General features: G+C 37.3%; 1 protein-coding gene across 9 annotated transcripts in view; it reads right to left on the reverse strand.

Moving 5' to 3' along the window:
* The window catches only part of SDCCAG8 (SHH signaling and ciliogenesis regulator SDCCAG8), a 263,302-nt gene that overhangs the window by 42,767 nt on the left and 207,903 nt on the right, over positions 1 to 12,632 (reverse strand). Inside the window, exon 17 of one of the 9 annotated variants that reach the window (XM_082470279.1) lies at positions 1,831 to 11,275. The exons of the other annotated variants lie outside the window; for them this stretch is intronic. Coding sequence (XP_082326405.1) covers positions 11,236 to 11,275 — 40 coding nt within the window. The 3' untranslated portion in view covers positions 1,831 to 11,235. Of the gene's footprint in view, positions 1 to 1,830; positions 11,276 to 12,632 lie in introns of those variants that run through there. 9 annotated transcript variants of the gene reach the window in all.

The raw sequence follows: 12,632 nt of genomic DNA on the forward strand, positions 1-12,632 counted from the left end.
CTAGGAATTTTTTGTTATAATTTTTAAAACTTTTCATTCCTTCATTCTGAAATAGAAAGATTCCCTTTAAAAAAAAAAATTGTTGTACTTTTAAAATGCACCCCAGATTTTTCTTGTCTGAGGAATTATGGCATTTTATTCTAAGTAGTGTACATAACTTTAAAATTAATATTTATTTTGGTTATTGAATCTAAAATAAACATTGTTACAAAGTTATGTGGTGGATTCTATTCACTGACCAAGCATTTATCTCCACATCCTCTAGCAAGTTTTCTCTGACTAACCTAGATGTCCAGCATGGTGGATGGTACACTTGTCTTGTTTACTGAAATCCTGACCAGACAAATGGCCCATCCAGTAGGAAGTGCTATGTTGCTCACTATGCAAGATGGAAAAACAAATAAAGAACACTTCTCTTGAATGCAAATAAAAACTACAGTGAGGTATCACCTCACACTGGTCACAATGGCCATCATCAAAAAGTCTACAAATAATAAAAGCTGGACAGGGTGTGGAGAAAAAGGAACCCTCCTACACTGTTGGTAGGAAGATAAATTGGTACAACCACTATGGAGAACAGTATGGAGGTTCCTTAAAACACTAAAATTAGAGCTACCATATGACCCAGCAATCCCACTCCTGAGCACGTGTCTGGAGAAAATCATAATTTGAAAAGATACATGCATCCCAATGTTCACTGCAGCACTATTTACAATAGCCAGGACATGGAAGCAACTTAAATGCCCATCGACAGAGGAATGGATAAAGAAGATGTGGTATATTTATACAATGGAATATTACTCAGCCATAAAAAAGAATGAAATAATGTCATTTGCAGCAACATGGATGGACCTAGAGATTATCACACTAAGTGAAGGAAGCCAAAGACAAATATCATGTGATATCGCTTATATGTGGAATCTAAAAAAAAAAAATGATACAAATGAACTTATATACAAAACAGAAATAGACCCACAGACATAGAAAACAAACTTATGGTTACCAAAGGGGAAATGGGGGGGAACGACATATTAGGAGTTTGGGATTAACATAAACACACTACTATATATAAAATAGATAACCAACAAGGACCTACTGTATAGCACAGGGAAATAACCTCAGTACTTTGTAATAATCTATAAGGGAAAAGAATCTGAAAAAAAAAATGTATAAATGAATCACTTTGTTGTATACCTGACACTAACACAACATTGTAAATCAACTATCCTTCACTTAAAAAAAAGAACACTTCTCTCAAGCAGCACACCATCCAGCGGGGAACACGGTCTATGTAATCAGGAAGACAGTGCAGGTTACAGGAAAAGCATGGGTTTTAGAAATCTCAGTTATTTAATAATTAAACACCTGACAAAGATTATCTCCTTGACCAATCTTTAGTCAGGTTCCTCTAAGCTCTCTTTTCAACCAGGCTTTGACCTTGGGCTTCAGTGTCTGCCCTTGTCAGGCCTGCATTGCCCAGTTTTAGCAAGAATATTGTCAGTTTAAAGAGAATCCCCTACCCTTGAAAACTGATCAGCCTAAATATCTGATCACAATTCCTTAACCTTCACCATTCCCCACGTGTCTGATCATCTTGGCCTGCCTTCAGGAAGGATCCTGTTAGATATGTTTAGCCAGAGTCCTCCCTTATCTCTGAAGTTTCTTCTTAGTAATTTTCTATCTACCGGTTGATTCCACACTCCCACCTGCCCCCCCGTCCTGCTCCTTGACTATGAGCCCTCACACTCTTCCATGTTGTGTTTGAAATTGAGCCAAGTTCTATACTAAGCTCTCTCTCCCCCTATTGCAATAGTGCCTCAATAAAATCTGTTGTTACCCCTTCAGCTTCTGTAAGGCTCTGGGTTTTTTGATACTGCTGTAAGACTTATTTTGCTCCTTTGGAGAACAAGATTATTATTACCACTAATAAAAATGAGATAAAATATTACTTTAGCTGAGGCCAAATCCATATTAGTCATTCAGAAAACACTACTTCTTTTAGTATGTACACTTAAAATATATGCTCTAACATGCCCAAACGGGTACAGTAACACAGACTGTGGTGCACTGGGACTGAAGGGCAAGAAGAAATACGTGCAGAGTGGCTGCATCGCCCTCCCACAGCTCCAAGAAAACCAAATGTGAAAGAAGCTTCTCTGCCCAGATGACTTCATGTGAACCGTGAACAGGAAACTATGAATTTTAGCCCTGTTACAATTAGTTCCCAGATGCTCTGGTTGGCCTCTGTGTCTCAGACTCATTGTCTGAAAGGGAAGACAATACTAACGGATCCATCTTGCACAGTATATACAAAAATAAGTATGTATTTCATGTTTTAAAGGTCACTGAATATATAACAGCTAGATAGTTGAAGCAAAATACCATATTCATCAGTGAAATAGAAAAGTTTAGCAGCATTCATCTGTTCTCATTTTAAATTTACCACAGTATGTAAATTAGAGGATTTAAAAAAGCATCAGGCAAAAATCTGAGCTAGGTGCGAATGAAAAGCACAATCAGAAGCAAATTTGTGACTGCTTGAAGGGTAAGAGTTTGCCAAATGGGCTGGTACTTAGATTTTACTACTAATCTGAGTTTATGTAAAGCCAGTAGAAAGATCCCAATTATTGTTAAATACCCAGAGTAGAAATTTGCTGCTAAACTGCTGTACAGTATCGGTCTCAGGTTGGTTCTTGTAAGCATCTTATTTTAGGTACTGAAATTATCACAGGAATACCACACACAAAGCTGAAGTTTAAATACACAGTCCCAGTCATATATACAGTCTGAAGAAAATAAACCAAATACAATTTGGATTAGAGACTGAATTACCTGATTTTAAAAATATTTTGCAGTAGTTGAGAGAATCTACTCAGCCAGGAATAGCAGTTATTGTACCAACTTAACATTACAAAATACGATTGATGGCAAAATGAAATAACCTGATCATTCTTAACAGGATTTTTTTTACATCCAAAACATTCATACTATATCAGAAAAGTACAGAGGCGGGTTTGTGATTCACACTTTTGTAGATCTCAGTGGGCCAATATGTTACATTGAGACAACAGCCTACTATTTAAACAGCACCCTGTCTGGTTTCCATGGAACAAATTACCTTCAAAAACAAAATGAACTAGATCAAGTGAAGCCAAGGGAAGGTCAAACTCAAGAATGCTGCACATTCTCAAACCTAAGAGTCAGGAGACCTGCTGACTTGGGCTGGGGCCTCGAGCCAGCCAACAACGAAATTTAGAGTCAGAAACAGCTTAAGTGACTACCAAGTCCAGCCTGAGAGACAAGGAGACAGATGCCCACTCAGGTGCCAAATCCAACCCTGCTTCAAGACCAATTGTGTGACAAGACAGCATAAATCTCAGTCTGAATTCTCAGTCTCAGAATGCTTTTGATTACTTCCTGCTTCCTCAAGTAACATCATATTTAATTCTGAAAAGTGGGGATAATAAAATAAATGTCTTTTCTGCCTCATAATGCCTAATCATTCAAAATGTTACACTTTTTGAGTGCCTACTATATATTCTAGCACTGTTCTAGGCAGTAGGAAATTGGTGATGAACACGACATACAAGTCCTGGCCTCGTGACACATTCTAAACAAGGAGAACAAACAGGTTAAGTATAGAGAACAGTGGGTCAGGAGTTCTTCATTGTTTTGAGATTCTGATTAAAGACCAGATCTAGAACCTTGCCTGCTACAATGGAGGCACCCAAAAACTAACTGGATCTGCTTCCCAGAAAAGAAATGAATAGACATTAAATTTTGCATACATTTTCTGGAGATTCGTAGCCCATCTCTGGAGTTCAGTTTAAGAAAGGAGAAGTGGTCTATAACATTGATAAACCAGCAGAAGAGGAAAGGTCTGAGAACTCAGAGGAAAACACGATAAAAACAAAGCAATGGTATAAGTGCAGGGCAAGAGCAATCAATAAGGCAAAATGGAAAAACAGACAGGGATCTAACTCTCTTTGGAAGGGTTTAGTCAGGAAAGGTTTCCTAAAAGAGGCAAAACAAGAACGGAGCTTTTTTTTTTTTTTTTTTACTGTTTACATTTCCTTTTACAAAAGTAACACATGCTCAGTGCAGAAAACTTAGCGATTATTGGAATATGTGAAGGAAGAAAATACACCAATAATCCCACTGCTTAGAGACAGTTAATTTATTATATCCTCTTGTGTGTCGTGTGTGTGTGTACAAGGTGGCAATGTTAAATTTACTTTTTACTCAAGATCCAGGTTAGTTTGAATGTATATGCATTTGAGGCAAGAGCTGGGGCAGAGTTGGATTATTCTGCATAATAGAGGGGGTAAGGAATTTATGGTCCCCAGAACATGAGAAAGCAAATAATTTGAAAGTTATGGGGTAGGGGGGAAGCAGGAGCAAGGAAAAAAATACCAGAGTAGATATGTAGATATATAGCCTAGAAAGGACTTTGAAGGAGAGAACTAAGTATCAGTGGAGATTATTACATTGTTTCTAAGAGATGTGTGGCCTTAGTGTTCTCCATTTTCTTAATTACAATATTCTTAGTAAAGTCCATGCTGCTCAGCAGTGCTTTTGTGCATATGAAGTCTTTGGGGAACTCTAGGAGATGTGGAGTTCTACATACAAGTTGACATAGGGCAAAATTTGAGTCCACGTGTGTGAGATACAAAATCTAGAGTGTGAAGAAGACATGATATTTTGGGTACATATCTATTTTTTTTTTGCAAAAAATAGAATCATATCATATAATATATACTACTTATATCCTATTTGCCCATGGAGATATATTTTGAACATGTGCAATGTCAATAAACCCTTTTCTTCCAGTAAATGATTTTATTGGCATTTTATAATTCCTTTGTAGGGAATTTACATACTGTTTATATAACTAATCTCCTGATGTTGGATATTTTGATTACTTGATTTAATATTTTGATTTGACTATTTTTAATATTCTTCTCTTAGAAATAATACTACTGCTTGGAGTCATAATTAGTAGGACTGGCCAAAGAGAGGTATCATTATACTTATTATACTGTATTTTGTTATCTACTTAGATTTCTGTCCTGCTAGGACTCTTGTACCTAGCACCAAAGACAGTATATGATAAGTGTACTGCAGGGAGGAGAGATCATCATGGTTGGGAGGTGAAGGAAGGCTAAACACTGGCAATGTCAGGAGCTTGTAAGTCAGCTACCATCTCTCTTCTGATGTAATTCTTGACTCCCATTTCTTGGGATTTAAAATATTTATTGTAAAAACTATAAATCTAGTTTGAACGGTCATAGAAATAAGGGATATGTAAATTTGAAAAAAAAAATGTAGACTTGCTTTAGGGAATATTTAAACCAAACGAAGACATGACCAACAAATGTAATTTTAAAATCATTTGCTTTTAAGGCATTCTGAAGATTCATTCCCAGAGATATCAAAAATGTCACTGGGATTTAGACCAAAGAAACAGCTACTAACGGGGGGAAAAAATTACTTGATTCCTCCCTTTTCCTCATTTCTCATATCCTATCAACTGCTAGCCAATTTTGCCCCCTAAGTATTTCTCCAGTCCATCCCCTCTTCTTCATCTCTATTTCAGGCTTTAATTATTTCCTATCTAGTTCCCCTGCCTAGCTCCCCCAAATCCATCTTTTATGCAGCCACCAGAGTGAGTTACTTGAAATGCCAATCTGCTATCGTGACCTGTTTAAAATTCTTCATTGGCTCCCCAATACCTTTAGGATAAAAAGCCAGATCCCTGGCACGGATCTCCAATTCATTCCTGCTTTCTGCCTTCCCCACCCCCCCCCCCCCCACCACCGACACTGACCTGTTTGTAGTTCTTACACCACAAGACGGCACTTCTCTCTCCAGAGCTTTCCTCCAGTTTTCCTCTCTGCCTGGCATGTAGCCTTGTACATCCTCTAAAGTTAAGTTTTGGCCTCCCTACCTCCAAAAAGTTCCCCAACATCTCTCGGGCTGGATTTGTGCCTCTCTTCAGTAATCCTATGCTGCTACATGCCTATCTCTTTACCACATGAGGTGTGCGGGGCTAGAGCGAAGGATTTATACCTCCTTCTCCAGAGAACAAGAGGTCAGTGATTGCTTAATGTATCTTCTGTATCTCCATGACCTGCAGTTCCTATCATGTAACAGGTATTCAATCACTTTTTTTTTTTAACATCTTTATTGGAGTATAATTGCTTTACAACATTGTGTTAGTTTCTGCTGTGTAACAAAGTGAATCAGCTATATGTATACATATATCCCCATATCCCCTCCCTCTTGCATTTCCCTCCCACCCTCCCTATCCCACTCCTCTAGGTGGTCACAAAGCACCGAGCTGATCTCCCCGTGCGATGCAGCTGCTACCCACTAGCTATCTATTTTACATTTGGTAGTGTATATATGTCGATGCTACTCTATCACTTCGTCCCAGCTTACCCTTCCCCCTCCCCATGTCCTCAAGTCCATTCTCTATATTTGTGTCTGCCAACAAACACATGAAAAGATGCTCAACATCACTAATCATTAGAGAAATGCAAATCAAAACTACAATGAGGTATCACCTCACACCGGTCAGAAGGGCCATCATCAAAAGGTATTCAATGACTTTTATTTGTGTTTGTTTTGTTTGTTTTTGTTTTGGATGGACCAAACCATTCTGTAGCTTTAAAAGGTTGAAAGAGCTAATAAAGCCAGGTAAGTTCAAATCCTAATGGACTGGTGGAAAGAAATGAGGACACATATGGAATCAGCACAAATTAATCCTAACCATTAGCTAACAGCTTTTAAATTAAAAAAAAAAATCAGTTCCTAGATAATTACTCATTAATTCAACATAGTTTTATACACTGGGACTTCAGAGATTGATAACTCATGGTTCACACTGAAGACTTCACAATCTAATAAGGGAGAAGGACATAAAACACCATGAATACGGTGCTCAAAGTGCTAGAAAATAGAAACATTTACTATAGAAATAAGAGGGAGTGACTAACTGTCTAGAATTAAGGAATGTTGACCTCTAGGGAGAACTCAAACTTTCTATTAGAGCCACCCCTGCCCACCCCCCAAATCCTTCCCTGAAAGCAGTTCTCATATGAGATATCTAGAGATCAGGCCCAAATGTATTTTTCAGCCTTTCATTGGGGTCATTTAGTCTCCATAGTGAAGAGGGGGAGATCTAGGACCCTAAGATGGGAACATGGACTTGAGGGAAAGGAGGCTGTCTGGGCTGCCTCATCTACAGTCATTTAGGCTTCCCTGTTCTAGGCAAAAAGCCAAAAGGAGTCCAGGACTCCATGACCCAGCCAGGCCTAGCAGGAGCTTACCCTGCAGGTGAACACAGTGGCATAATTCAAAATAAGAAATGTGAAATGCAACACTGACACTATGTTCTAAGAGCCATGTGGAAAAACTGGAGCACTTCCAGATATAGGTCACAAAAATGATTATTTAAATGTGGGACAGATATGGAAGTTAAGTATATTTGGTTTGAACCAGAAATGATCATTTCTTTCCAAGGGTCAGTTTCCAAGGGCTCTTCTGCCTGGCCCTGTAAAAGAAGAAAAATGTTTCCCAGCCTCAATTCTACATTATCTCCTTCATCTATGATACAGAAATCACTAGCATTATGTGAGATGTAAAATTTAGCTGATTAAAAAAAAACTCTCACAGAGTTGCATCTGAACAATCATTCTGTAATCTATCAGGCCATTGTGGAAACCAAACGCTTGGAAAATGCCTAACTCATTCCAAATTACTGTCATAAAATTTATAAAGTCAAAGTCATTTATATAACTGCTAACAACCTTAACAAGCAGCTCCATTAAATGTGACCTACAAACCTTGCAAAATAAGGACCAACTAATAACACAATGAGTAGTTAAATGGTCTAAATAGAGTGAGGGAGCCATTCCAGTTTTAATGAGATCAAAGCATATTTAATAATTGTGATTAATATTTACCGAGTGCTCTCTGGTTGTACATCATTATGCAATAAAAATTTAGATTTATATTACTTAATGACAGTAATTAGATGCACATGTATTGAGCAGTTTTTCCAACTGTGGGGATGTAGATAAGAGGTTATAAATTATTTTTAAGTTGTGTATACACATCAAACTCTGCTTTTGTCTCATTATTTTTTTCCCTTCTACGGTTTTGGGAGCCTGAAAAAGATGAGTTAGAAGACAAAAATGACTGCAAATTCATTTAGTGAGTGCCTTCTAAGTGCCTGGCCCTTGGCTATGTACTAGAGAAACAATGAGAACTAGGATATGGTTCCTGTTCTTAAGGAACTCCTTCTAATGAGTCAGACATTCAAAGAATAATTATCATGTCCTGTGCGCTTGATCAAAATGCTGTTTGAACGAAGTGTTGAGTAACACAGAGAGTGGGGTTAAGGAAGGCTTCACTGAAGAGATGACAGATGACCTGAATCTCGAGAGAGAAGAGATCTCTAGGTAGAGAAGGGAAAAGTATTTCAGGCTTTGAGAAGCACAGGCAAGAGCATCTCGACTATGAATTCTCAAAGACAAGAGCTAAGTCTTATGCATCTTTTTAATCCCTAAGCTTAGCACAAGTCCCTGCTGGCACTCAGTAAATATCTCAAGAGTGTACGTATAAACAGTGAATGAATAGATTAATAATTGGATGAACACAAAATCTTCTTTCTGTACATAGCATTCAGAAATGATTCCTGATCCCCAAGAAGAAGGAAAAACATAGCAACAGAAAAAAATCCCTTTTGAGAGTCCATGAACTGAGAAAAAAAATAGCTGTTACTCTCCTTGCTCATCATAGCCAGATGAGTTGTAATAGAGATAATCAAGACTTCCAGGAACTATTCCTCTCCAAATCCATTCCTTGACATAGTCTCAGTAATCTGGAATAATCACACCTCAACTTTCACCTGTAAATAGCAGACTCCCATTGTCTGGCAGTGCAGCTGTACACAACAGCCATGAGCTGCTCTTCCTGCCTATGGGTTAGAAAGCATGGACTTGGTATTCATGCCACACATTAGAGTATAAAAGGAAAAAAGTAAAAAACCATGTTTGGAATAGGAGGAGTAAGGGGCGAAAGATGATCAAAGAGCCGTGAAAAACCTGTGCAGGTCCCCCATGAAGTGCCACAGTGGGTCATTTCCACCCTTAGATTAATGACAGGTCTCCAAAAACAGCCCAACAGAGCAGTTTATAGGTCTTCATGCCACATCCTTATTTGTGAAGTTTTAAATTTTTACAAGTATTTTAACTTACATTATTATTTTAAGCCAACTTAAACTTTAAAAACGATTAATAATTTCTCAGACTTATCAAGACTGTTAATATTCTAATGTGCATTTTGACTTTCCAGAGAGAGAGAGTATTTGCAATATGTCCCAAACTAAAACATCCTGCACTCCTTTTTTCAAAGACCATTTTGTAGGACTGATTGTCCATAGAATACACATTGAAAAATGCTGCCCCAACCCTTTGGGCCACAACAAATGTAGCAAGGGAGTGAAGAGGCAGTTATATAGCACGTTTGTGTGTTTGTTTTGTGAAGTGGCTGTGTGCTATAATCATCATCTTGATAAATACCATGACTTAATTAAGAAAGGAAAATGGAATGGATGCTCAAACCAAGAAAATAATAAAAGGAGAAGGATTACATTCATAACCCAATTTAGAGAGAGGATAGTTGTTAATTACTTGTTGATTTGTTCATTCATTATTTAGGAATGAGACTTAATGCATTCACAGTACCCTTTAGAAACCAGACGTGGGTTCTTAATCCAAGAATTTATCAAAACCCATTTTGAAATCACTTGTATTTTCAGCTGTGCAACCTCCTAGGAGAGCAATTCTTCCAGGACTTTATGCAAAGAGTAGAGCAGCTCCCTAAAGAAAGCAGGGCTGTGTCCCCAAGAATCCCCAGCTGAGTAGCAGGTCACTTGAAAATCTGTACATGAGGGGTGATTCTCTAGGCTGAACAGTGGCCACTGCTTTCACTGCCAAGCAGCTGTGGAAAGTTTGTTTGGTATAAGAATGCTCCATTGGCCCATCTTCTGGGTGGGGTAAGGCTGGCCTAAGACCCAGGGGAAGAGAAAGCAAAAACGGAACAAAGAAAGTTCACTTTCTTCTGCCTCCCGGTTGGTTGCCTCCTCTCTGGTACAAACGGGAAAACTGCGTATGGAGAATGCAATGCAGATTCTTCTTATAAAACTAGTTCATTGTGTACCTTTACTCGTCTGACTATAGTAGCTCCTTCCCAAGTATAGTAGAAACTCTCTGAATGGAAGGTCACTTACCCTGATCACCTAATGAACCAACACTCTCCCTTCCTCTCTATTAAATGTATTGAATGATGTCCAGGGCGCATGCAATACTCATGGCCATTGGCTGCTACTCTATAGTACAACTGGACACTTCTGCTCTCACCAGTTGTGTGTTTCTTCCCAAGTCTGTTTATGCTGCTAACATAAGCATAACTTAATGTTTAGTGGACTCAGAAATACGATTATTAAAAAAAGAGTTTGCTGATTCTATGAAAACAAAGTAGAATGATTTAGAAAGAATCAACAAAGCTGAGTTTAAAAGTCCATCAAATTAGGTGTGCATGAAATAAATGTAAAAGATGTGGTGGGAGAGCAAGAGGGTCATTAAAGTCTCAAATTCTGCATGGAGGTGGCTTCCCAAGTGTCTTTATGTCCTCAGTTGTTTTAGTGAAATCAAAATTGGGTGCATCAAAAGAGGCAATTTTGGTATGGTTTATCCAGGAAAGATGATACGGCACTCCAAATCAGGTAATCCATTCACGAAGAAAATGTCTTGGCCTAAACATACTACCACTTGCTATGACTTCCTGACCTTTCAATTAACCATCCTACTTCCAGTCTCAAGCTTACTGGATGAGCCATTTCTGCTAAACATCTATTTATCTGCACTTAGTATTTTCCTTTTGATTATTAGTACTAACCCACCTCCCTACTTCTGGGAACATATAAATTACTGAGGGGGTACAGCAGAGAACACTAAAGCAGAAGTCAGAAAACACAGATTCTAGTCATTACCTGAACTGTAGTCTTAGAAGTCACCTTATCTCTTTGGGCCACTTTCCTCATCTATGAAGTGTCCATGTTGCGTGTAGGGATGGAGGATGAGAGGTAGATGATAAGAGAAGGAGTTGGACTAGATAATCTTTCAGGTCTCTCCTGATTCTTTAAAATGCCATTCTATGCAATTCAGCTTATATAAGACAGGTAGAGTTCTTTAAAACATCTCTTAATCTTTATTTGGAATATAAAATATAAATATTCAGAAAAAATATATAAATTCATTGTTAATGTCAAGAGTAAGTAAATTTACTTGAGAAAAGTAACATTATTTAGAAAAAATTTTTAGAAATTTTAATTACAAAAAAGAAAATACAAAGTTATATACACACACACACACACACACACACATATATATATACACACACACACATAATGATTCAAATAAGATCTAAGTTGCCAACATAAAACTGATAACTGATATCCTTATAATTTGAGAATGGGAAAAAAAGTCTCTAAGATATTACACTTCGAATGTCCATGCTCTCTATAATAAAAAGCTTTTGGAAGAAACTATCTTTATTAATTTATATTTCCAAAGTGGATTACAAAGCTATAGTTCTGGGAATAGCATGTAATATAAACTTGTTTAAATAATTCCCAGGTTTAATTTTAATGTTACAAATACAAAACTACAATTACTGACTGGAAAAAATAAACTAGTGAAAGAAACAAATGCTGCCTTCTTTAAACTCATTAGTTCTGCAACAGAACTAAAATGAAAAATTAAGCTCAAGACTCAGTTCAGATCCCAAATGAATTTCTTTAACAGCAGTGAGTCTTGTCAAAAATGTGTTTCTAGATAAAAAGAAAATTGTTAGGGAGTACTGCCTAACATATTGTCTTGGTATTTCTTTCACAGAATGATGCCTGAATCACTTTTTGTGCCACAAAAATAATACAAATTAAGACTCATATACAAAAATAAAGAGATTTAAATCTAAGTATACATCATCTTTTAAAATAACCATTTGCTATTTGTGAGTGGGAAAAGAAACTGTAATACTCAGTTTATATGCTCCCTTGGAGTCTATATCAATTTCAAGTTTTCTTTTATGATTCAGCTATTCTAAGAGTATAAAATATTTTATTAAAAATTAACGTGTTATCCATACAAATGGCAAATATTGAAAATAGGAACATAAATAAAAAATAATAAAAATAGTAAGTCTACTAATACTGAAGAGGAAGGAAGACAGGATGGGGAGGAGAGCATGTGAAAGGGAGAGAGATTTTAAACATCCGGTTTCTATTCTGGACCATTTATAGAAACAGACAGACACAGCAAGCAGAAGCCAAATATATTCTCGGGCTCTGACAGGATTTGTTTTCTATCTTGTCATTACTTTTACTATATTCTTCCTAATAATATTTCTCCAGTGTTCTAGATTTCCTGACCGACAATACCAATCTTATTAAGAGCTTACAAATGAGAGTTGTAGAGGATTCAGGCATGTTCATGGAGTCTGGCTGCCTTGTGAGCCTACTTGCTGGGGGTTTGAAGCTTTCCCAGGAACTCTTCAGCACAAAG

Source organism: Balaenoptera physalus (assembly GCF_965194825.1).
Source record: "Balaenoptera physalus genome assembly, chromosome: 1".
Classification (NCBI taxonomy): Eukaryota; Metazoa; Chordata; class Mammalia; order Artiodactyla; family Balaenopteridae; genus Balaenoptera; species Balaenoptera physalus.